This window comes from Talpa europaea, assembly GCF_964194135.1.
Source record: "Talpa europaea genome assembly, chromosome: 5".
NCBI classification, from domain to species: Eukaryota; Metazoa; Chordata; class Mammalia; order Eulipotyphla; family Talpidae; genus Talpa; species Talpa europaea.
In genome coordinates, this window is record NC_140071.1 from 27,691,046 (window position 1) to 27,715,934 (window position 24,889).

The following is a 24,889-nucleotide window of genomic DNA, read 5'->3' on the forward strand; positions in this document are numbered from 1 at the left end:
AAGCAGGGCTTCTAGTCCACGAACAGGAAGAGGCGACGGCCTACCTAGGCCGCGGGGGCCGGCGGGGGATGGAGTTCTGAACCCGCTCAATCGGCCTCTGCTGTCAAACTTCCCGCCGCTGAGGACTACAACTCCCAGAGGGCTCTGCGAGATCAAACCCCTGCTCCGCGCGGAGCCCAGCCCCCAGCTTTCGGAAGGAGGGGCCGCCGCGTGATATTCATGCATGTTTTGGCATCCCCTGCTTGGGATTTAAAGCATCTAGAAAGAGGGACTGAATTCCTGCCCCGGAGGCCACGGAAGAAAAGGCTATTGTGCTTTCTACTTCTGTGGCTGATAATCGCATTTATGTTTTTCTTCGCAGGCTTTCCTGGCTGGTGTCCTGTACTCTCCTTACAGGCGGGAAGCAATACCGGGAAGGTGTTTTGAAAAAGAATTAGGCAGTCACGCTCCCTCTCTTGTCTAGACACTTGTTTTGTTTTTAAATTGTTGACAAATTAGTCTCTAGGCCACAAGAGGAGCTTTGGGAAGGTAGCACCTCTACCTTCCCTAGCAATTTCTTCCAAAGCCACCCCCAAGTAAACATACAATTTAAGTAAAATCCATGTGCTTGTTGCAAAAAGTTTAAGGTAAGTGCCCTCTTGTTACAAAAAGTTCAAGGTAAGTGCCCTGTAAACATCGGGCAACACTTGCGCCCTTTTATATAGGAAGCCAATGATTTTTAAACAGAACCAGACAGACACAATGCTGTAACCTGATACCCTAATTTAAAGAACCCAGATTCTAATATTTCATGCCAAGTATTTTAAATGTAGCTCTTTCAGTCTTTACCATAACTCTGGAAGTATATACAACCCCTATTTTACAGAAAAGGAAACACTACAGTATTTAAGTCACATACCTAAATAACTCTTAAGTGGCAGAGGAGCCAGAATTCAAACAGATCTTATTCCAAACCCTATGCTCTCAAACACTATGAAACACTGCTTCTATTGCTATTATTGATGGCTCGACAATTGTTAAGGCAGGCGAAATAATGAATATCGTCTTTAAGGCAATTACAAGTTATTTTGCTGTTGGTACTCTTATTCAAAACCTTTTGCAATTGCTCTTTGTCCTGGCATCAAGTCAGCAGTATATTCTTTTGATAACTTTCAGTAACAGCAAAATTGTCTCACTTTGCATTCTATGCAGAGAAAATAATTTTGGTCAAGGCCGTAAAGCACAAAAGTATGGAGCGACATCAGTGAAAATGACAGAGTAGTTAACTTGCAAACTGTCCTCCATAAAAGCATCAAATTAGTTGGAAACTATCAGAATTAAACTTTTTTGGGAACTCTAATTAATAAAAAAGAACAATCAGAGGAACACAAGAGTGCTGAGCGTTGGTAAGAGTTCCGTGAACATCTCCCACTTTCCAACTTGGCAGTAGTTTAGAAGACACATTCCTGGTGTAGGTTGTTACCACAGGTAACAATATGAACCTCATTCTCAAAGAATTGTAATTTTGTGTTTTGCATTACCTGGTGGTTTCCTGGAGGTTTAACTCAAGGACCTGCCTTTATTTTCTATTTTCCCTGCCTCAGAAGCAATTTACCAAGGCAGTGTTTGCTGAACACATTTCAAGCAATATTTGTGCCTACCCAGGGACACACACACACACACACACACACACACGCACACACACAGAGCAAATAGATTAGCCACTGTACCACCTGATTGTTACACAAATCAGGGTAAGCAATAGACAGACAAAAATTACCCAGGAAGGAAGAGGTGAGGCAGTAGATATTCGGGAGAATACAAGTTTTGAAACATACCTTTTTCTAAATACATGTTCAGAGAAGACTGAGAAGATGCTAAGCTCTTCAGTCTCTGTGCAAGGAGGAAGAGAGGGCTAAGGCATTGCCTTCACTGGCTAAGCATTGAAAGAACACCCCAATGCATAATTGATAGGCAGACTGGGAGAAATTTGTGTGTGTGTGTGTGTGTGTGTGTGAGCATTAATTTTTTTTTTCTTTTTGTGATGGGGCATTAAATAAAGGATATCTCTTAAATCATTAGCTGAATTAACTTAATGGGTAATGAGCAGAGAGACTTCAGTAACCACACAACAAAGCATACAAATTATATAGTATTAGTAGACTGGTAGTTCAGAAGCTTGATCATATTCAAACTTGATTTCTTAAAATCAAGACTTTATAGGTGGTGTTTTGTACTTCCCATTGAATCACATCAGGAAGCACATTATTTCTGGAGGTACCTTAGTAGGGTAAATGGTTTTTCAGGCTTTTCTGCCCTCCCACCATTAGGATTGCCCTGCTTGATGGGGCACCTGCAGTTGTCACATTGCTGCTTTGTTTATTTCTGTGGGCCATGGGAGGAGTATTGAGTTAGTCACCAAGAGGAGAAGCAGCAGGAGAGAGAAGAGAGAGAAGCCAGGGAAACCCAGAGTGAAGACTTGATGGGGGCTTGGAGGCCTCTTGACCTCCTGGCCCTAGGGCACCCCTGCCTGCCATGTACTTGGTTGCTGCACTACATGTAAAAGCTTAATAAAAGCCTGAGAAACCCACCGAGGGCTCCAGGATTATCCTTTACCCGGTCTGCTGGGTTAGGAAACCTGCTCCGTGGCCCATCCTGGCACTATAGGTACCATTAAGTAATATTAAATTATAGTAACATATAGGCTATTCAGTGAGTTCAAATACTGTCTGTTGCAAAGTTCCTTTTCAGCTTTTCACCAGCTATTGAAGATCAGCAATCTTTTTCTTGATTACCTGATAGATCAAAGGCTCATGGCTCCACGGAATGTGAGTCATCTTTTTCTCAATACTCTGTTTACTAAAAGGCTAGGTCTAAACAAATCAAAACATTTATGTACTTACAACTTTGTAGTCATTTAAAAGAATATGCTAACTTGAAAACTATTTTTTAAAAAGATTTATTTATTTATGCATACAAGAGCCGGGACACAGGCCAGAGATGCAGGGGTGGCGGGTGAGAGGGCTCTAGCAGAGACAGAAGGGGGAACAGAACAGGCAGACTGACCGAAATACACTGCTGAGGGGAGCAGCGGGCGAGACAGGAGAGGTCTGCTGTGCCATGTGGATTTCTTCCTGGCTGACTGGGGATCGAACTTGTGCTGCAGAGGCTGTGAATTGCTTCATAGTGCGGTGCTTAACCCCTTGCGCCACCAGGGAGGCCCTGAAAACTACTTTTATTCATAAATAACCACAATTAGTAATAGACTGTGTCTACCAGTTGGGCATTCACTGGCTTCTCAAATATAGACATCAGATTGGGATACCACTATCCTTATTTGCTATTCCACACTGGGTTGTGTAGCGCTGGAGAGGATAGCAACCCCTAAAGAATCAATTTGCATATATGATGCTATCCAAGAGAATTAACTTCATCTAATATTAAAACCATGGTTTTCTCAAGCTCGTAGTTGATATGGTGTCTGATAAAAAATTTCCTCAAAATTTTAAAAAACTCGCAGTGTCTCTTTGAGTTCCTGTGGTGCTGTCATAGTTCTGGAGTGGCAAATCATCAGTCATACTAGTGAGTCCTTAATTAGTGTTGTAGATAGGTTCTTGGAAATTGCAACTTTAAGTAAAATGATGTGTAACAAAATACAGAGAAAGCCCATACCATTATGGGGAGAAAATATAAACTCCACATAGACAGTGACCCCATCTGGGAATCAGTCATTTCCCCACTCATCAACATTATAGCTGAGCTATGTTATTTGAGAACTTGCTATATTCCTGGGCCATGGCAAGGATTAGCACATTTTATCTGTATAGGGTCCAATAGTAAATATTTTCTTCTTTGCAGCCATATGGTCTCTTTCAAATACTACTCAATTCTGCCTTTATGTTATAAATATAGCCAACACAGACAATATGTATAAAATGGGGTAGTGTTATTCCAATTTATTTGTAGAAACAGATACTAGGGTATTATTTGTCAGATTATAGTTTCCTGAACCCTGATCTAGAGGATACAGAGTGGAGAGTCCCTTTTATTGGCTAGAATTCTTTCAAAAGGAGGAATTTTACCTTGACAGTTTAGTTACACCAAGGGGTAAAGTATGTTTAGGAAATGCAGTATGAACTGTTGCATATTTATTTTTACCAGTTTTCAAAAAGAGTTAGTTGCCTGAAGATTTTGTTGTGGGTTTTGGTTGTTTATTTATCTTTTTTTTTGGTATCATTATGAACCCACAAATTTAAAAATACACTTTTTAAAAAAGATTTATTTATTTATGCACATAAGAACTGGGGTACAGGCCAGAGCTGTGGGGGCTGAGAGGATTCACCAGAGACAGAGTGGGGAATAGAACAGGCAGATTGACGGACACACACTGCTGAGGGGAGCAGCGGGCAAGAAAGAAGAGGTCTGTTGAGCCATGTGGGTTGCTCCCTGGCAGCTGGGGGATGTGGATAGGTTGCATCTTAACCCCTTGCGCCACCAGGGAGGCCCTAAAAATATACTTAATATACCTCTATCCTTTGAAGCTATTTTAAAATTTTAAATTATAAAAAATTTTCAAACAGTGCAAAGAACTCATATTTTCTTCACTCAAAATTACTAATTGTTAACATTTTTGCCGTATTTGCTTTAAATTCTCTTGCTTCTTCCCTCCCCTCAATTCCTTTACTCCCCCCAAACCCTGTTTTTTCTTAAATGATCTAGGACTATGTTGTAGACAATATATGTCTGCTTTTAAATTCTTCTGTGCATATTTCCAAGGAACAAAAATGTTCACAGTACAATTACCAAATTAGAACATTTTTATTGATAAAATACTCTGATTGAATCCACAGACCTTATTCAAATTCCATCAGTTGTTCCAATATACATATTACATATAAAATATAAACACATGTACATATATTGAGAAACGATCACCACAATAAGTCTAGTTAATATCCATCACCCTGCATAGTTATATTTTCCCCCCTGTGATGAGAACTTTTAAGATCTAGTCCCTTAGCAGTACAGTAGTATTTTTTACAGTGCCTCTTTCTAAAATGTGAAGTCTTAACTATAGACTTTTATTACAACATATTTGAGTCAACAGCAAAGAATGTTAAGTGTTATGAAAATGTTCATTTTAGAAAATAACTCCAAATCATCCATACTTTAAAAAACCTTACTTGGTTATCATTCTATTTCACATTTTGCTCTTTCCACTGAATATTTTTTCATTACAAAAATTTTGAAAGAACTGTCAAGTCAATGTAAGTTAAAATACCTCAGGTGATCCTGTATACAAATTAAGAGCGACAGAAAGGGTGGCTTTCCCCCATAATATACCATGATTTAAGGTAATAGCTGCATCAGGGGTATTATGTAACAATTTGGTTTCAAAATGGAAATTACTAAAGATGACAGTTTTGTTAAAATATATTTTGGTTTGAACTTTGTTTAGTATAACTTTTAAAAAACAATACACCTTGATAAAAGTCTGACAAAACTTAGTGCTAACTAGATAAATTCTGACATAAATTCTTGGTGAAAAAGACAAAAGCAGTGATTCTAGAGATGAAAAGGATGAAGCTGAGCCCATAAAGTGCCTCATTCTCTATGCCTAAGTGTCAGACTATATTTGGGATTTATATTCCTGAATGAAATAAAATAAAATAAAACCAAAAAAGAAAACTATACTTCAAAGCAGTCAGTTACTATGCTTTTTTGGAGGATGGGGGGAAATACAGAAGGAATTTTTCTGGGGTGGCGGGGAAGAGTACCCAAGAATACCAGGTTGATGATTAAGTACAGAATTGCACTAAATGTCCCTCTATCACACTTTTGCTTGGCTAGTACCCCTAAGGGACATAAAAAAGCAGACCACATGTTTATAGCAGCACTGTTTACAATAGCTAAGCTTTGGAAACAGCCCAAATGCCCAAAAATAGATGACTGGATCAAGAAGATGTGGTACATATACACCATGGAATATTACTCAGCATTCAAAAAAGATAAACACATGCAATTTGCAGCAACATGGATGGCGCTGGAAGGGATCATGCTCAGCGAAATAAGCCAGAAAGAAAAAGAAAAATACCGGCTGGTCTCACTCATAGCAGGAATCTAGAAAACTTAAATAAGGGACCAGGAAAATGAATAACTATAAGAAAGTGAAAATCAAAATCAACAATCAACTATGAACCAGAGACACTCTATGGGGGGTAGGGGTCGGGGAGGGGAGGAATTGGGATCAAAATGGGGGGGGGTTGCAATTGTATGGGGAATATAAAAATAAAATTTATTATTAAAAAAAAAAAGCAGACCACAAATCCAATACCAGCAAACTCCTTTTTCCTTCTGAATCAGAGTGCCTTTTCCTTCCCAAAGAGTTGGATTCCCAATTCTATGAGACGGGACAACTTCCATTACAACTTCTTGGGTACCAAGGTAACAACAGTTCCATCCCTGCCCTGGCTGGGGGAAAAAGTAAATAAACCAGCTCCACCCGCCTCAGTCCCACCTCAAAGCGCTTGAGAATCCCCAGATGTGAAGCGAGCGCCTCGCAACTACAGCACCACAAGGCCAACCGCCGGGGACTGCGGTGGGCAAGGAAAAGGGTAGATGGAAGGGTACTGCCCTTCTTTCCCTTTTTGTAGTTAGAAAAAGTCACATGGACAATGTTTGGCTTGCAGAGCTTGGGAAAATCTGGAGCTTCGCCAGACTGAAGACCTCACGCAAGAATCTAGAGTCAAGGGACCCACAGCAGCCTTGTACCCAGAGGCCCAACGGGCCCCTGCGAGAGAATGTGAGGGAGTCGCGACCCACCAACTGGAGGTGGGGGCGGGACGACGCCGGCGCGCTGAGCGCTGATTGGCTGCGGGCGCTCCGCCCTGGTGTCATTTGTAGTTGGCGCTGCCCACCTGACGCAGTCTGCGTCCTGCACGTGCAGCCGTTTAAGCGGCCTAGACGCCTGCGAAGACCCGGGGGAGAGCCAGCAGCCGAGAGGTGAGGGCCAGCGGCTTTCTTCACAGAAGGGGCCCCCGCCAGACCCTCTAACTTCCCGGTAGCTGGACTTCGGGCTAAAGGCAGAACCGAGTGGGCAGGGAGGCGGGTTTCAAGCAATCCTTTGGGACTTTTCCGCTTCCCTTCTGAGGTTCCTAAAGCCCCGTGGGAGCCCGAAATCAGGGCTCGAGGCCTGCAGAGGAGACGAGGGAGTCTTTTGTCCAGCTCCTTAGTGGTTTTTTTACTTTACACAGGGAGGGTTGTAGTACCGTTTGTGTTCAGACGCTCCTTGGTGAAACCAGTTGTCCAGGTTGGAGTGACTTGGGCCACCCGAGCTGTCTCCCCTTCCCCTTCCAACTACAAGGCCTTCGTCCCCTCCCCCCTCCAAAAGAAACTACCCCAAACCCCACACCAAACGAACATCTTCTGTGGCCTTGAAGGGGAAGCATATGAAGGGAGATCTTTTTTGAGTAGTGTCTCAAAAATTTTCAGTCCTGGTAATGTACAGTGAAGGTGTTTGGGAACCCTTGGAAGAAAGTTCATAGAAATTCTGTGAACAGATTTTGGGGGAAAAACCAAAACATCAGCAAGGACAACAGTGGTCATTGCTAGAGTGATTGGGAAAGCAATTCAGATAATTTCAAAAGATGGATATAAATGCTGTCATAGGTAAGCAACAAAACTTGAAAAGCTTTTTTTAAAAAAAGCTTTTAGGGGAGAGCAGTAGTTAGTCCTGATGTTTCAAGTTTGTGAAGTGATGATAGTTTATGCTTTTAAAGGTATGATTCTGACCCTAATTAAGGTCAAATGTACATGCTTATATTTTTCTAAAAATAGAACTGGAAGCCACCATGGGAGATGAAGATTGGGAAGCAGAAATAATCAAACCTCATATGTCTTCCTACGTTCCTGTATTTGAGAAGGTAGTAAAATTCAGAGATTACTGTTCTTAAATGTTACAGATTTTATCTGCTTGAAGATCATTATGATGGGAATGTTCTGAATTACACGGTTGCAATGTGCTGTGCTTATTTCCAGTTGATATTGGGGAATGAAGAAGAGGTGGATTAAACCTAAAATAGAAAAAAATAACCTGAGATAATTTGATAATTAAAACAACTTAATATAAATGTCAGTGGCTTAGGACTTATTGTGGGTGAAGGCAAGCTTGGACAGATGTGATGGAATGTCTCTGAGACACTACTGTATAGAAAACTTAAAAATGTAGTTCTTGGCAACATTTTGAATTCTAAAGTTAGTTTTACAAGAGGGCTTTCTAGATAAACTCAAATGGTTATCTTCAGTTTCCTCTTCAAATGTGCAAATCATCAGATCTTTTTCCTTAATGTTTTTGGGGAGTAATACTGCAATCTAGAAAGGACCCTGGAGTAGATTTTTGGATTTTGATCTGACTTGGAAATTGAGAATTAACAGACTCTACTTTAGAAGATAATACATTTTAAGGAGTTGTTTTTGCATTGAAAATGTCCAAAAGCTCATTTTTTTCCCCTTAAAATTTTCAGTTGCATTTATGTTACTCATTTCTGACACATACTTTTTCAAATGATGTCTTCTTAGTGAAAGTTCTTATTTTATACAAAAATATAATCCTTTATTTTTCTTGAATGAATTTGATGTATACCTAACGTTCATGTTAAATTCCTGTGATATTATTCTGGCTTTATTATGTTTCTTGTTGTGGAAATTATTTTAGAAATAATATCTTTTCTAATTTATCTTTTTACTTATAGTTCTTTTCCCATCCTAAAACCATTACAAAAACACTGGGAAAGAGGAGAAAAATCACCTAGTGATCTTGTTTGCTAGTGCAAACACTCCTGTTAAATATTTAGTAAATTTTCTTTTTTTTCACCAAACATGTTTTTAATAGGTTATAATGATAATACATAAAAATAATTTTTGCTTCCAACATTTTTACTCTTCAGCACTATTCTTCATTACTGACTTCCTAAAAATAATATTGTATGGTAATATAACATTTCCTGTAGTGCATCTTCTATTTTATAATGATATTTTAGTGGAAATTTAAGATGTTCACTGTAACATTGTTATAAATATGTACAACTTGTTTTAAAAATACTTTGAGAGAATTTTTTTTCAAAAATGGTATTTCATTAAAGGATACTTTATGGTTCTTTTCACTTCTCGTTCTTAATAGATTTGTAATAAAGCAAAGTTGAATTCACAGAAACAGACTTTCTTCCATTTGTTGAATAGTCACCTATTTTATTTTTATTTTTTTCTACCCTGAGATTTTGCTTTAAGTGTGTCAAATAGTACACTGCACTGTAGCATTTTGTGAATAGTATTGCATGGGTGTCTGAAATTGAAGATGGCCAACTGTCATAATTTCAGATTGATCTTTTGGGAATCTTTGATCTTTGTCCTATTTGTTTCTTGATATTGGGACTACTAAATTGAATTTTTATGTTAACAGTTCTAATTGAGGTATAATTGACATGTTAGGTTCAGATATGTAAAATAATAATTCCATTTTTGTGTAGTTGTAAAATGCTCACCACGATAAGCCTAGTTAACATCTGTCACCATAAATAGTTAACATTTTTTTTTTTTTTTGGTGATGAGAACTTTTAAGAACCATTTGATTCTTAATACATGTTTTTTGTGGGGCCAATTTGTAGCATTTTTTTTTTTTGCATTTGTCTGCAAATTTAACACCTGATGCTTGTTGGCAATTAGTTATTTGACTTAGTTGACTTAAAGAAGCATGGCTCAGACAGTGGCCTTGTTTGAATAAAAAGAGCCTGCCTTGGTTGAATAAAAAGAGCAAAACCAGAATGAATTCATGGCATTTTATGTCGGAGAAAGCTGAAGTCTTTATTTCAGCCTACTTTTTTTAAAGACAGTTTTGATTGGTTGTTAAAACAATTTCCTTCAAGAGAGCTGGGCTTTCCTTATCTTAAATTTATAGCGATTCTGAGATCACCATGGATTGCTATCATTTAAACAGTACCTATGATCAACATTTTCAAAATATTTCTCAGCATCTTTATTTGGAGAGTTAATGTTGATGTATGACTTCTGTAATTTTGAACTGATACGCCACTGTTTTGGTAGCTCTAAGAAGTTCTCAGTTTTATATTTTGAAGTGCACGTACCTCTCCAGGATAGCACAATGGAAGATGCAAGATTTAGAAGAATTTGATAAGCTAACAATTGTGTATTCTGGAAATCTCATTGGCTAGGCATGTGTACATTGCAACAGTCTTGTTGGGATGGGTGTTGGAATGGGTAAGTATGGTGAATATAATAGGATGTTGGGCTTGCCTTTTAGTTGCAGTGCTGCTTGTTAGGTGACCACGTACGTTTACACGGTGATGGCCTCATTCTGATCTGTTTGCTGTTTTAGTGACATATTTTAGCAGGCAAATACTCTTGTGTTTAAAATTGAAGCAGCTTGAGATAATTCATCCACAATTATAATTTTATTAAGTAGTAGTAGCTAAATTAGTAGTAAATATTTAGGTAAGAAAGTTTTCTGCTTTTGTTCATGTCCATACGACAATTCCTAAGTAGCAGGAAAAACTGTGGCGTTTGGACTTCATTGAATTCACAGAAGTTGAAGTTGAGGCTCTGGAGCCTGAGGTTGATTTCAAGCAATTTCTATACATAGTCATCAAACGTGAGGCAGGAGGCTATTGTGTTTCTTACTAGAAAGCAAAGATTATATATACTGAATTAGAAGCAAATAGAAATAGGAAATGGGAAATAGATATGTTCATCCAAATAAAAACCCAGGTTTTAGCCTTAGAGGAAAGTGCACTGACTCAAAAATCTAAATGATGGTGTAGGGTAAGGTAAAAAGTATCAGGCTTTTCTGCCCTCCTGCCATTAGGATAGATGACGGAACTCTGCGGTCCTGAATGCATGCCTGATGGCGGGCACCTGGAGTAGGGTGTGGGCATAGGTAGATGGGATTCACCTGGGCTGAGGCTGGGCTTTTAAGGATGGCGTCACGGAGATGCCAACAGAAGCAGAGAAGCTGAGAGAAGGAGAGAAGCAGAGAGAACGCCAGGGAGCCCAGATAGAGTGATAATTTGCTGGGGCCTGGGAGGACTGCCAGCCTCCCGGCCCCCCAGCACCCCTGCCTGCCGTGTACCTGGTAAATCTAAATAAAAGACCTGCAAAAGCACTGAGGACTCTGATTCCTCCTTTACCCGGTCTGCTGGATCAGAAAACCTGCACTGTGTCTGTCCTTCCCCTACAATTGGCATAAGTCAGCAGGATGATCCATGCAGATGAGTATGGAGCCCTCTGAAGACCTCAGGAGTAGCAGACTGAGCCTGTGACAACGCTGGAGGCATCATGGCGGCACAGGAGGTGGACAATGTGTAGGAGCTACGGGATAAGAGGACCCCTGGAGGAGGAGACAACCAAGAGGACCAGCCAACGACCCCCAAGGCAGCAAGAATCATCGGGGAAGAGAGGACCACGATTCGGAGCTCGCCAGTGCTGATGGCAGGGAGAGGCCTGACGGACTTGGACTGATGGACTTGGACTGATGGACTTGGACTGACAATCCCACCAGAAGGCGGAGGAACTTAGGCAAGTTAAGTTTTTGGGACCCTGGGGGAGAATGCTATTGTTTGTACACCCCAGGAGATGGGAATCTGGGGATGGCCAGTAGGCCTTGATGCCCAAAAGCAGCCTGTGTATGGCCAGCAGCTAGGCAGAGGAGAAAAGCCAACTGAGAAGGCAAAAGCTGGAGCTGATGCTAAGTTTGGGAATCCCTGAGTGGCTGTTAAGCACTAAGTAAGCGAGGAAGGCCAGTGAGTCTCGTAAAATCACCTGTGGGTAATGCCCTGCTTGTTGTCGAGTGAGGGTGAGGCGCTGAGGAACCTGTCCTTGGGGGACGGGTGGGGAATGTGGCTTGGGATGGAGCCCAAGCCGAAAAGGGGACCCAAGAGAGGTAGCATGTGGAGTTTGGATCCCCGACCCATGTGCTTGTACAGGGGGTTGGCCTGAGTGCAGGGGCCTGCGTGTCTCATTGGTGGCTATGAAAGCCGAATGTTGGAACGACCGAAGAAGATAGAAACCCTGAGGGTTGGCGATTACCCCCAACAGTAGAGAATTGCCAATCCCAGAGTGAGTGCATCCTGGGGGTGGATGCGGTGTGTGACTTGTGGCTGAGACCACAGCCAGAGAAGTCTGCGGCTCCTGGTGTCTGACGGTAGATGCCGTCCGTGAGTGGTTCCCCTCCCTTGTATGAGCAGTGCCTTCGGCAACAGATTTGGTGGATTATCTGCTGGTGCCAATAGTTGTCTTTTGCCACTAGGTTGGTGCCCTGCCTGGAATTATTTTGTTCTGTTGTATTTTGTTGTATTGTTTTATTGTGATGTATATACTGTTTTACTTTTTGTGGGCCATGGCTGCAGTGTTCTATTACCAAGAGAAACATATGTGACTTGTATAGACTGTCTGGCAGAAAACCCTGAGGGGGTGGATTGTAGGGTAAGGTAAAAAGTATCAGGCTTTTCTGCCCTACCGCCCTTAGGATAGATGAAGGAACCCTGCGGTTCTGAATGCATGCCTGATGGCGGGCACCTGGAGTAGGGTATGGGCATATGTAGATGGGATTCATCTGGGCTAAGACTGGGCTTTTAAGGGCGACATCACGGGGACACCAGCAGAAGCAGAGAGAATACCAGAGAGCCCAGATAGAGTGAGGATTTGCTGGGGCCTGGGAGGACTGCCAGCCTCCCAGCCCCCAAGCGCCCCCGCCTGCCATATGCCTGGTAAATCTAAATAAAAGACCTGCAAAAGCCACTGAGGACGCTGACTCCTCCTTTACCTGGTATGCTGGATCAGAAAACCTGCACTGTGTTGGTCCTGCCCCTACAGATGGAGTCGAAGACTGACAAAGGGGTGTAAGGAACCCAAGGAGAGCACTAAAATTTGCAAAGGTGTCAATGTTGTTGGTTGAGCTAGTTTGGAGGATTGGTAGTTTACAGCCAGTCGATTTTGGTCAAGTAATAGAAAATTGGCTGATACAAGGGAGAGGCTAAAACTGCAGAACCTCATCTTTCTCTTTTTTTAAAATCCTGTTTCTTCTTATTTATACTAGGTTTCTTCTATGGTCTGTAATTAACGGCTTCAGTATGAGTTTTATTTTTAAGTGTTTCTGTATGGGGAAATAACTTTTATTTTGAAAATGCTTTCATACATAGAAATTAGGGCCTAGGAGGTAAACATTTGCAGCACATTTGTTCCTGGGCTTTGGTGATTATTTATAAATTTTGAGGTGCTTTGCTCTTTCTTGGGTGAGCTGGTAGCTCCCTGGAACTTTGGGTGTGTGGCGTATGAGAGAGTTGAAGTTTTTTTAGCTCTGAAGGTGCTGAAAGAGCTGCATTAATTCTGAAGAATGAGTGCACTGAATTCCAGTTAGCCTGGGAGCACAATAGCAGGAAGGTTAGGCAAGCAAAATCTAGGTTCAAGGGGTCATTTTTCCCTATATATTAATACCCAAAATAAAGTTTAATTTATAAATTAGCAAGATTAACAAGAAAATAATGAAGTAGAACAGTTACAACAAAATACTATATGAAAGTTAATATAAGTGTGGTCTCTCAAATCTCGTATGTAATACTTTCAGATTGTATAGATCATGGGTAACTGAAATTGTGGAAAGTTAAAACTACAAAAAAGGAGGAATTGCTATACTGTAAAATACTAAACTCGATATAGCATACTGGCAGGTATTGTTACATTTATGTAATATTTTAGTCAGATTTTATTTATTGTAATAATTGTATTTAATTATGCTTTTCACACACACACACACACACACACACACACACACACATCTTTTAAGTCCGGTATCAGCAAACTCTGTCCATAGAGGGCCGGATAAATGTTTTAGACTTTGCAGGCCTTCAATTCTCTGTTGCAACTTTCCTGTTGCAGTGCCAAAGCAACCACAGAAGCATAAGGGTATTTCTGTCTTCCAATAAAACTTTATTTACAAAAAATGTAAATGCTGACTGCTGTTTTAAGTGATATGTTGATATGTTATGCATACAATAATAAATTGAAGATGTTTTGGAATAATTAATGAAGGAATATCTATAATTACTTTGTTATGAATAAAGCCCAGTTGTTAAAATTTTGTAGTATTTGTAAAATAAATGACACATTCTTCCTATTCAAGTAGAAAAGAAGTCTTTTCTTCTTCCAGGATAGGTATTCTTCTGGAGCAAATGGAGATACTTTTAACAGGACCCCAGCTTCATCAGCAGGTATGTGTTTAGGTTAAAAAAAAAAACCTCTTTTCAGGTTAAGGACTTCATGTAGTGAATGAGCTGACTAGTAGATATCTTGTAGAGGGTGTTTTTTTAAATTTCCTAGTAAGAATTCATTCTGATTTGATTATTTCTTATATATGACTTTCAGGCTGCTAGGTAATTGTCAGAGTTCCTGACATAAAGGAGTAAGCTGGACTGTAAGGTTATTGTAGCAGGCTGCAATCATGGTGACCTGTCAGCATAGTAACAGGGTAAGCCAAACATGTCATACAAGATAGATAGGGTAAGTTTCTTTTAATTTAGGAAAGATCCTAGGAGATTATGAGAAATCAGTCAAGATAAGGGAACCTGTATCCTTGCTACTGTTTTGCCTCCATCACTTGTTTATATAGGTAATTGGTTCTTTTATGGAGTTTGATGTGGATGAGAAGGTTAATGGAAGTGGTAGGAATTCAGCTAGGTAGTTAAACTGTTGGGAGATCTTTTATTTTGTTGAAGTCCAAGGAAGTCTGAGATGCTATTTCTATTTTTCAAAATTTTTATTATTGTAAATACATATTATGTAAAATTTACCATTTTAACTATACAGTTTAGTGGCATTAATTACAATCACATTGCTCTGCAACCATTACCACCATCTACCTCTAGAATATTTTCATCTTCCCAAAGTTTTTTTTTGTCCTTAGGGTAGATACCTGGAGTGGGATTGCAGTGTTATAATGTAGATCTATTTTTAATATTTTGAGGTATTTCCATATTGTTTCCTCCAGTGCTGGATCAGTCTTCATCTCCACCAATAGTGTACGGGTGTTCCCTTATCTCCACACCCTCTCCAACACTTACTACTGGTCTTTTGATATGGATCTCTGTGGCTTATTTACTACTTGTTACAAATTTATACCCTTAAATATGTGTGTGTGTGTGTGTGTAACATTTTTAATCCATTTATCTCTTGATGGGCATTTGAATTGTTACCATATCTCAGCTATTGTGATGAACATGGGTGTGTATATATCTTGTCCAAATCCTATTTTCATTTTATTTGGGTATCTACCTCAAAATGGAATTGCTGGATCAGATGGTAGACCTGTTTTTAATATTTTATAGGACTGACTTGCTGTTTTCCATAGTGGTTGAACCAATTTATATTCCTACCAGCAGTGTATAAAGTTAATTTTTGTTAGTGGTGTAAGATACAAAAGATACATTTTGTTAGAGGTGTAAAATTTTTGTTAGTGGTAAAATAATGGTTTTGCTAATTTTTTTCTAGCACCATTACTTGAAGAGACTATCATTTTCCAAGTGGGTATTTTTTTTTTAAAGACATATTCATTTTTATACATGAACCGGGGTACAGGCCAGATGCACGGGAGGGCGAGAGGATTCACCAGAGACAGAGCATGGAACAGAACAGGCAGACCGAAGAAATGTGCTGCTGAGGGGAACAGCGGGTGAGACAGGAGAGGTCTGCCTCGCCATGTGGGATTCTTGCTGGGCGGCCTGGATCAAATCCGCACTGCAGAGGCTGCAGACAGCCTCTGCAGTGCGGTGCTTAACCGCCTCGCCACTAGGGAGGCACCCCCCCAAGTAGGTATTCTTGATTCCCTTGTGGAATATTAGTTAACTGTATATGGAGTTTAATTCTGGGTGCTCTATTCTGTTCCATTGGTCAATATGTCTCTTTTTGTGCCAGTACCATATTGTTTTTATTATTTTTATTTTGTGGTGTAGTTTGATATACAGAAGTGTCATAGCTCTTTGTTTATTCTCAAGATTGCCTTTGTAGAGGTCTTGTCATTGCACACACATTTCAGGATTATCCTATTTTTGTGAAGAATGTTTTTGGTATTTTGATGGCTGTTGTAACTTTGGGCAGTATGGCCATTTCTACAATTTTAATTGTTGAATCATGTTTAGACTCTGCCTTTAACTTTTTAAAAATCTCACATACTGGTTCCTGTAATTCTTAAAAATTGTGTCCATTCTCTGTTGTACTTCTTAAAAAAAATTTATTTATGCATACAAGAATTGGGTTACAGAGGTGTGGGGGTGAGAGGATTTACCAGAGACAGAGTGGGGAACAGAACAGGCAGATTGATGGAAGCACACTGCTGAGGGGAGCAGCGGGCGAGTCAGAAGAGGTCTGCTGCGCCACACGGGTTGCTCCGTGGCCAGCCAGGGGATTGAACTCGTGCTGCAGAGGCTACGGACAGCTTCATAGGTTGTGTCTTAACCCCTTGCGCCACCAGGGAGGCCCTCTCTGTTGTAATTTTCAAAATTGACCAGTTATCATTTCCAAGATTATTTTAAACTGCCCTCTGATTTACCCTTTGGAGATATAAGGTACTACAGAGAATGTATTTAGAATTTCAGTAAATAGACTTTTCAGTCTGATAACTAGTTTAATATTAAAAGTCTAGTCTTTGTCCTGACTGGATAATTCTGACAAAGTTGTCTACTTTCTTTATTTGCTTTCTTCTTTGAAAAATGGGGGAAATACCTCAATTTTAGGATGATTAAATATGTTAGTTTATACACACACACACATATGTACATAATGTAACCGTGCCTGGTACCTATATGCACTCAATAATTTTCTTGTGCACATATGATAACAATTAGCTATCTTGACTTTTACCACTTGTTTTAGTTGTCAATTAATTTAACTTAATTTACAACTATTATTGATTGAATCTTAAATATTCTTACTGGATATTAGCTTGTTCTGTTTTCCATGTTTGCTACTAGTTCAATTTCTTTAAATTGTTTTTGGAATGGCTACACTTTAGCTCTGCTTTGAAATAGAAATTCTGAGTTCTAGACATAGTCATTTATAGACTGATAAAATGGCTATTTTCACTTATTTAATCTTTTCTAAAGAGACACTAACTTGTCAATATCAACCTTACCTCCTAAAAGGGTTGTTATAATGACAAGAACCAAATGAGATAATGTACATAAAAGTCCTTTGGTAAAGTGTAAAACTGTATGCCGGAGAGAATTTTTTTGATGGGAACAGTGCTTTGTATTGTTCTAGATTCACTATAATTTTTCGATTTTACTTGGCTAAAGGGTCTTATATTGTTGGAAAGAAATTTTATATAGAATATGAATTAGCTTTACTTTCCAGACATATTTGACAGTTTATTAAAATAGATGTCATTTAGAATAGAACCATGTGAGTTTTTCATCCTGAATTCAAGTGTGGTTAAGGTTTGCATGATACAATATCATAGGCAAAACCCTGAATGCTCTCTGTAAATGATCATTCCTTACTAATAAGCCTAGTAAAAGATGGCTCACTCAAGTTTAAATTTGCTTGATATGAGTGAGGTTTCAGAATATAAAATTCTGTGTTATAATGTGAAATCACGTGCCCCTCCACACACACTTCTTTCTCTGATAATTTAATTTTTGGCGTTTTTGTCTTGGTCACTGTGTTTTTGCTATAGAAATAGGGAAAGTGTACATCTAGAGACTGTAGTAACCAAATGGACATCTACCACTTGCATCTTAGGTACAAAATGAATCAGGTGAAGAATTATGTAAAATGGTTGGAGATGAAGGAGAAAAAAGATCAATAGTGACCAAATAATATGAATGCAAAAGATGGAAGAAATCTTGGCAAGCATGAACAGAAACCTCACTTGAGTATAGGATACTTCTGTGTTTCTTTTTTTGTGTTAAAGTTTTATTTTATTTTTAAAATTTTTTATATTTATTTATATATTTGTACATCATTGTTCATTTTTAAACACTGTTTGTTTCCTCCCCTCCCAGGTGTAGTCCCCATAGAATTTCCTTCACCAATGTGTGTGTAGGGTAAGGAAAAAGTATCAGGCTTTTCTGACCTCCTGCCATTAGGATAGATGACGGAACCCTGCAGTCCTGAATGCATGCCTCATGGCAGGCACCTGGAGTAGGGTGTGGGCATAGGTAGATGGGATTCATCTGGGCTAAGACGGGGCTTTTAAGGGTAGCATCACTGGGACGCCAGCAGAGAAGCTGAGAGCAGAGGAGGAGAGAGAGCCCAGAAAGAGTGAAGACTTGCTGGGGGCTAGGGGGCCTGCCAGCCCAGTACCTCTGCCTGCTGTGTACTTGGTAAATCCCAGTAAAAGCCTGCAAAAGCCACTGAGGGCTCCAGGACTCACTCTCCTTCACCCGTCTGCATAGGGTCATAGAAAACCTGCACTGTGGCCCTGTTCCTACTCCTACAATGTGTGTGTGTGTGTGTGTGTGTGTGTGTGTGTGTGTGTGTGTGTGTGTGTGTGTGAGAGAGAGAGAGAGAGAGAGAGAGAGAGAGAGAGCACAATATTACAATATTCCCTGGATGACTATAGTTTACCTATTCACCTTTGATAAATGTTTTTTTTTTCTTTTTGCTATTACTGACAATGCTTAGGTTGATTTCAAGCAAAAAGCAGTTATTTCACCAACAAACTGTATTTATTTGGAAACAACAACAACAAAAAAAGTAGTCTGGAAAGTTCACTATTAGAGTGTGACACATGCACATTTCCTTCCTTAGAACAAAAGCCTACACCAACTTACATAGATTTTATTTATTTATTTTAAAATTGCCTACAGTGCTGAGAATTTCTTTTTTTTTTTTTTTAAGATTTATTTATTTATACAAGAACTGGGGTACAGGCCAGATGCACAAGAGGGTGAGAGGATTCACCAGAGATAGAGCAGGAAGCAGAACAGGCAGACTGATGAAATACACTGCTGAGGGGAGCATTGGGCTAGACAGGAGAGGTCTGCCACGCCATGTGGGCCTCTCGCCGGCCAGCTGGCCGGGATCGAACCGGCACTGCAGAGGCTGCAGACAGCCTCACAGCCTGGCGCTCAACCGCCTGTGCCACCAGGGGAGTCCCCCAACTTATACAGATTTTAGAGGGACTGTTAGAACCAAAGAGTTCATTGGACGAAAATGAGAGTTCTGTGTGTGGTGGCTGCTTAGTACTTGGTTTATGACATTCTGTCATTGATGGAACTGTTGCTCAGCAAGGAGGAACTTGCTGGAACAGAGAAGCTCATCACTTCTGCAAGGCAACGTCACTTCATGTAGTCTGCAGATTGCCTGTTTGTGAGAAGTCTTTTCTAGCCTCCTGACCTCATTTAAGATTTCTGTATATTAATTTTCATACTTATCAAAACATTATTATATCTATCTGTTATTTTGTGAGTATATCCAGAGGAGACATTCATATCTTCAAAACCCATGTTTTTTTTTTTAATTAAGCTCAGGGCCGATCCAGTTTTAAAGTTGTATTATAGGTCTTGGCTTTGGCAAATTTTAATATTTCAGCCAGTCATGTGATTGAAAAATGCTGTCTCCTGCTTTTGAATTACAATTACTTTAGTTATGAGTGAGATTTCATCACCATTTATTTAATTTAGAACTACCTATTCTTATTGATAGCCCATTTTTTAGGTCTGTTTCCCTTTTTTTTCTATAAATTACTTCTTTGTCACATAGGTGGCATATGAAAAGATTCAAAATTTATATATCACCAAGATTATTTGTTATTTTAACTGACAAATGTTACTTGCTTTAGAAATAGATGACGGACCTTCTCGAAGAGATCATTTCATGAGAAGTGGGTTTGCCACTGGGCGGAGTTTGGGCACCAGAGGTAAGTTACTTTGCCTTATTCTCAACTTTGAATAGAATGGATAGTGTTGTGGAAGTTTTAAGCAAGGCTAAATCTGTTGTAGTTCAGTGTACATTGGACTTTGAATAATTTTATCAAATGTCAGTGTTTCTTTGCTGTTTCATACTTGTTTATAGTATAGTAGGAAATAGTTAAATTGATTAGCTATAGAAGTTAAAAATAATTGCTTCACAGCACCATTTTTTTAATGGCCAGTAATTTATTTTGGTTATTTTCTTGTTTAAAACCTAAGGAATTCAAAAAGAAGTTTATCTTTGTGGCTGTTATTTTTTTAATTAGAAATAGCAATAGTAGGTGGATGCTATTGAAATATAAATGACATAGGACATTTTTCTTAGCTGTATATTTGGTAAAATGATCACACCAATCAGGGGTACTAAATGTGTTTATGATTAATGATTTCCAAAGTTGGCCTGAGAACAATATTTGTAAAAGCATTCAGAGATTAGGATGAGAAATTTTTCTTAATATTTTATTTCTCAAAAACTATTAAAATGCTGAAATATTTTATACTATTTCATATAAGTTAAATATGTGTTATTATGGTGTGATAAAGCATTATTGAGATATCAAATTAATATTATTTTGAAATCCATTTTCTTTTACTGGATGCCATAAACTAGGACTAATCAGCAGTTTTAAATACACATAACAGTCTTGAATTTATTATGTTAATCTTTGAAAAACTTAATTGCTATTTCTAGATATTTCTATGCATTGGAAACTTAAAGTTGATGTGTAATATATTTCATTGAAACTTGGGGAGCTTAATTGCTTGTTTAGATGTAATTAACACGTGAATATTGTACTTTAACATGTTCTTGTTACTAATGGTAATAACATGTATAGCAATTATATGCATTGACGAATCATGTAATGGTTTACTAAGAGGTTTAAGTGTCCATTTTGTTTGCTGGTACTAACATTAGAAATACTACGTTACTATTACATTCAGGAATATGTTTAAGCCCTGTCTTAGAATAGCTTATGTGTTACTTTTTAATTGAGACTTCTAAACATTGTTGAATGAAGCCTTTTTAGATGAGAAAACCATTGAAGTGACAGATTTTATTACAAATTATTATTTCCATGAAATACACATTAAACTTCCAATCAAAACTCTCTTGAATGTTAATACTTTAAAAAAGTTATATTTATAGTACATATCATTCCAGAAATTCATAGAGCCATGAGTATAATTTCTTTGGCTTATGACTCATCTAATATTTTAGTTTCAATTTCTATATTTTTTCAGAACTTGTATAGCTAGTAATGTGTTTTTGATATTCTCTCTTAATTGCTTGAAATATAATAAAAAATAATAACTTTCCATGTTCTGTGAGGTATGACCTAAACAGTCTGAACTTCTTGAATCACATGTTTTCAGGATGTGATGAAAATAGTTACTCATATACAATTTTGCATGTGGCTTTAAGAATTTCACAGTTCATTAACTGTTGTATTTAGGCTATTACAGAGATACAGAAGACAGCTTGACGATCACAAGATAATGCTTTAATATTTTTCCCAGTGATAAAGTGGCAGTTTATGCCTTTTTGGAATTGTATTCCAGTTTGATTTTATTTTTTAAAAAACGTTTTCTTTGTCATAGCATCTCTGCCCTCAAAATTTTTAATCTAGTGGCAGAGAAACACATGGAAAGAAATATTACTAAAAAGATACATAGTATCCTGCAGAAAAGTGGAGGATGGCTTTATTATGACTGAAAACTTCAGGAAGATTTTATAGACTAGATGACCTTTGAACTGAACTTTTGAAGAGTAAAAAGAATTTTGACAGGAAAACAGGAAATGCTTTGCTGAAGGAATTGTATGTAGGAAGGTAAAAATATTAGATATTCACAATGTGTGAGTATGGGAAGTTGTTTGGTGTTTGAATTAAAATGTTGGTGTCTACTGAATGGGAGAATATCTGATATCCAGGTAAGGATAGATACCAAAGATATACATAGAACTCATAAAACGCTACAAAAACAAAACGATAACCCAATCAGAAAATGAGCAAAAGAACTAAATAGATACCTATGCAAAGAAGACATTAAAATGGGCAGCACACACATGAAAAAATGTTCACAATCACTTAAAGAAAAGTAAATCAAGACCACAATGAGATATCATCTCACACCTGTGAGAATGGCCAAAAAGACCAGAAACCCATGCTGATGAGGATGTGGAATAAAGGGAACACTCCTACGCTGCTTGTAGGAATGCAAACTGGTTCAGCCCTATGGAAAGCAGTGTGGAGGTGTCTCAAAGCACTACTTACTATAGCTAAACTATGAAAACAACCTAAATTTCCCAGAACACATGAGTGGATCAAGAGGATGTGGTATACATACACAATGGAATACCAATCTGTGATCAAAAAAGATAAACTCTTATGCTATTTGCAGCAACATGGATGGAACTTGAAAGGATAATGTTAAGTGAAAGAAGTCAGAAGGAGAAAGATACATATCAGATGGTGTCACTAATATTTGTAATATAAAATAACTAAATTAAGAGTCTAATAAAGACAAGCTGGAATAGTAACCCTTGGTAATTGACTATAGACTGAAATACCAATATGGGGAGGGGTCGGGGGAGGGAAAGAACAAAGAGGGAAGGAAGCACAGTGGTCTGTGGTGGTGGAATATGGGTGAGTTGGTGGTGAGTGCACTATGGTGGTGATATCTGCTGGGGGCACCCTAATATTACCTCAGTTAAAATGAATAAATTAACTTATTAAAAAAATACAAGTGAAATGTAAGTTTTGGTGAAGATGAGGACAAAAGGGAAACCTAGTGCATTCTTAGTATAAATGTTAAACATGATGCAGCCACTTTAGAACACTGTATGATGATGACTCAAAAAATTGAAAATAAGATGATACCATCCAACAACAATAAAAAAATGTTCGAGTTTTCAGAGTTATGTACTGGGAGATATAAGCTAAGAAGGCTAATAGAGGGAAATACTATGGGTGACAAGGTGAATGAAGGGAGTGGTAGCTTTATTTTTTAGTGTATGATCCCTAGTTTTAATTTTGAAAGTGGAAAGATTGAGAAAGTTAATTAGGACAAGGGTATAAAATTTTCAGTAGCAATGATTCGCACAGGGGCACAGTGTAAATAACTGTTCTATGAGGGTGAGGCTTGGGTTTCAATATACAGAAAATCAGAGTTGATTAAAGGTCACTAGTAAAATAACTAGTAGAAAGCTGTATTTCACCACCAGTTTTTTTTTTTTTATGTTTTTACCTTGGTATTATAATTTAAGAGTTTGAAAAAAGAAGTTACAGGTAGATTATGTCTGTTTAAATTGTAAGCTTCTATACTACTCACTGCTCATCCTTGGGAACCCCTTATCCCAAAGGTTCATTTAATTCCTAGTTTTTTAATTTAAAAAATTAACTTATTAAAAAAATTTCCTTATTTTTCTGTTATTTCCATATTTTTCATGACACAATTTTATATGTTAAAAGAGTTTACTCTATCTGAACTTTTTCAGATGCTGGCAAGTCTAATAAAAAAGAATACATCCACAAAGGGTGGCTTTGGAGTTGGAAAGGGTTTTGGAAACAGAGGTAACCTGCTTAGGATATTTTACAATCAGAACATGAGTCACCCCAAGTCTTTAGTCTTTGAGTTTATATTCCCTTTAAGATCTTTAGAAAGTATGTGTCTTTCTATAGAATCACAAGGAAATGTTTTCACTTTCCTAGTCATGGTTTATAGCAGTTTATGCTGCTTTGGGTGTGACTGCTGTTCCATTTAGCTTTTTTTTTTTTTTTTTAATTGCCATGCTACCTGTCTTCAAGTTGATTTAACCCACGGGTGAACTCCAGTTGTGTGGGATTTTTGTTGTTGTTTGTTTTTTACACAAGAACGTTCCCTTATCTCCCCAAATGAGAGAACAATTTTATACTTCCAAAGATGAATCTGAATTTTCATTGGTAGTGGAATAAAGAACCAGTAGAAGCTTTGAAATTGTTTTTTTCTCTTAAAAGAAAAAAGTCCTGTAGATCAGAACTTGGGTAGAGTTTCATTAAGATCAAGTGTACTAGTGTGTCAATGGAAGATCTTACCAAGCATTTTGGAAACCCAACACTTAAGTTTGTGATTATAAACTCTTCTGTAGGGATTAACTTTATTTTGAAATTATATATATACTCAAGGGAGATTTTTTTGTCATCCAATCAATATCAAGACCATAGAACACTTGCTTCCATATGCTAATTTTGTATTCCATTTCCATGGAGTTTTGTGATAGAAGAGACGTTAGATTTTGTTGAACCTTGGATGTTAAGTGAGTTAATATGTGTACATTTTGCATACAAATTTGGCACCTGTCAAAAATAGTAGGTAATTAGTCCTATATTAAAGAAGTCATAATTCAGTGCAATTTATACTTAATAGTTTGGGTTAAATACTACCTGATAGGCCTCCTACATTGACATTGAATTTTAAGGCATATATTCCCACTATATATTTGCACTAAAGATCATTTTATTAAGACTCCATATTTAAAATTTTTATGGCTTATTACTGATGAATTCTTTTTTGTTTATTTTTATTGATGTTACAATATTTAACACTGAATATGATTTAGAAGTATAGGTGCACCCCTTTTCAGATGAATATTACCACTCCATGCCCACGACTAGAGCCCCAAGTATCCTCCATCATAGTACATTGGGCCCCCTTCACCCTTTGATCCCTACCCCTAACCTTGCCCTCTGGTAGCCTCAAAACTGTTGTCAAATTTCAAGGATTTGTTTTGCTTTGTTTTTTTTTTTTGTTCCCATTGCTTTGTTTCTTTATATTCCACATATGAGTGAAATCATCTATTATTTTTTCTTTCTTCCTTCTCCTTTCTTCACTCCTTCCTTCCTAAAGTAATAACAGCTAACATTTATTGAGTCTTTGCTATATGAAGCACTTAGATAGTA

At 38.1% G+C, this 24,889-nt stretch overlaps 1 protein-coding gene across 1 annotated transcript in view; it reads left to right on the top strand.

The window, feature by feature from the left end:
- Positions 1-7,829: 7,829 nt before the first annotated feature.
- DDX4 (DEAD-box helicase 4) overlaps positions 7,830-24,889 on the top strand; it is a gene marked incomplete at both ends in the record, with an annotated part of 49,396 nt that continues 32,336 nt past the window's right edge. Inside the window, 5 exon segments of the mRNA XM_084232868.1 lie at positions 7,830-7,901; positions 14,195-14,255; positions 19,823-19,900; positions 23,449-23,470; positions 23,472-23,524. Coding sequence (XP_084088994.1) covers positions 7,830-7,901; positions 14,195-14,255; positions 19,823-19,900; positions 23,449-23,470; positions 23,472-23,524 — 286 coding nt within the window.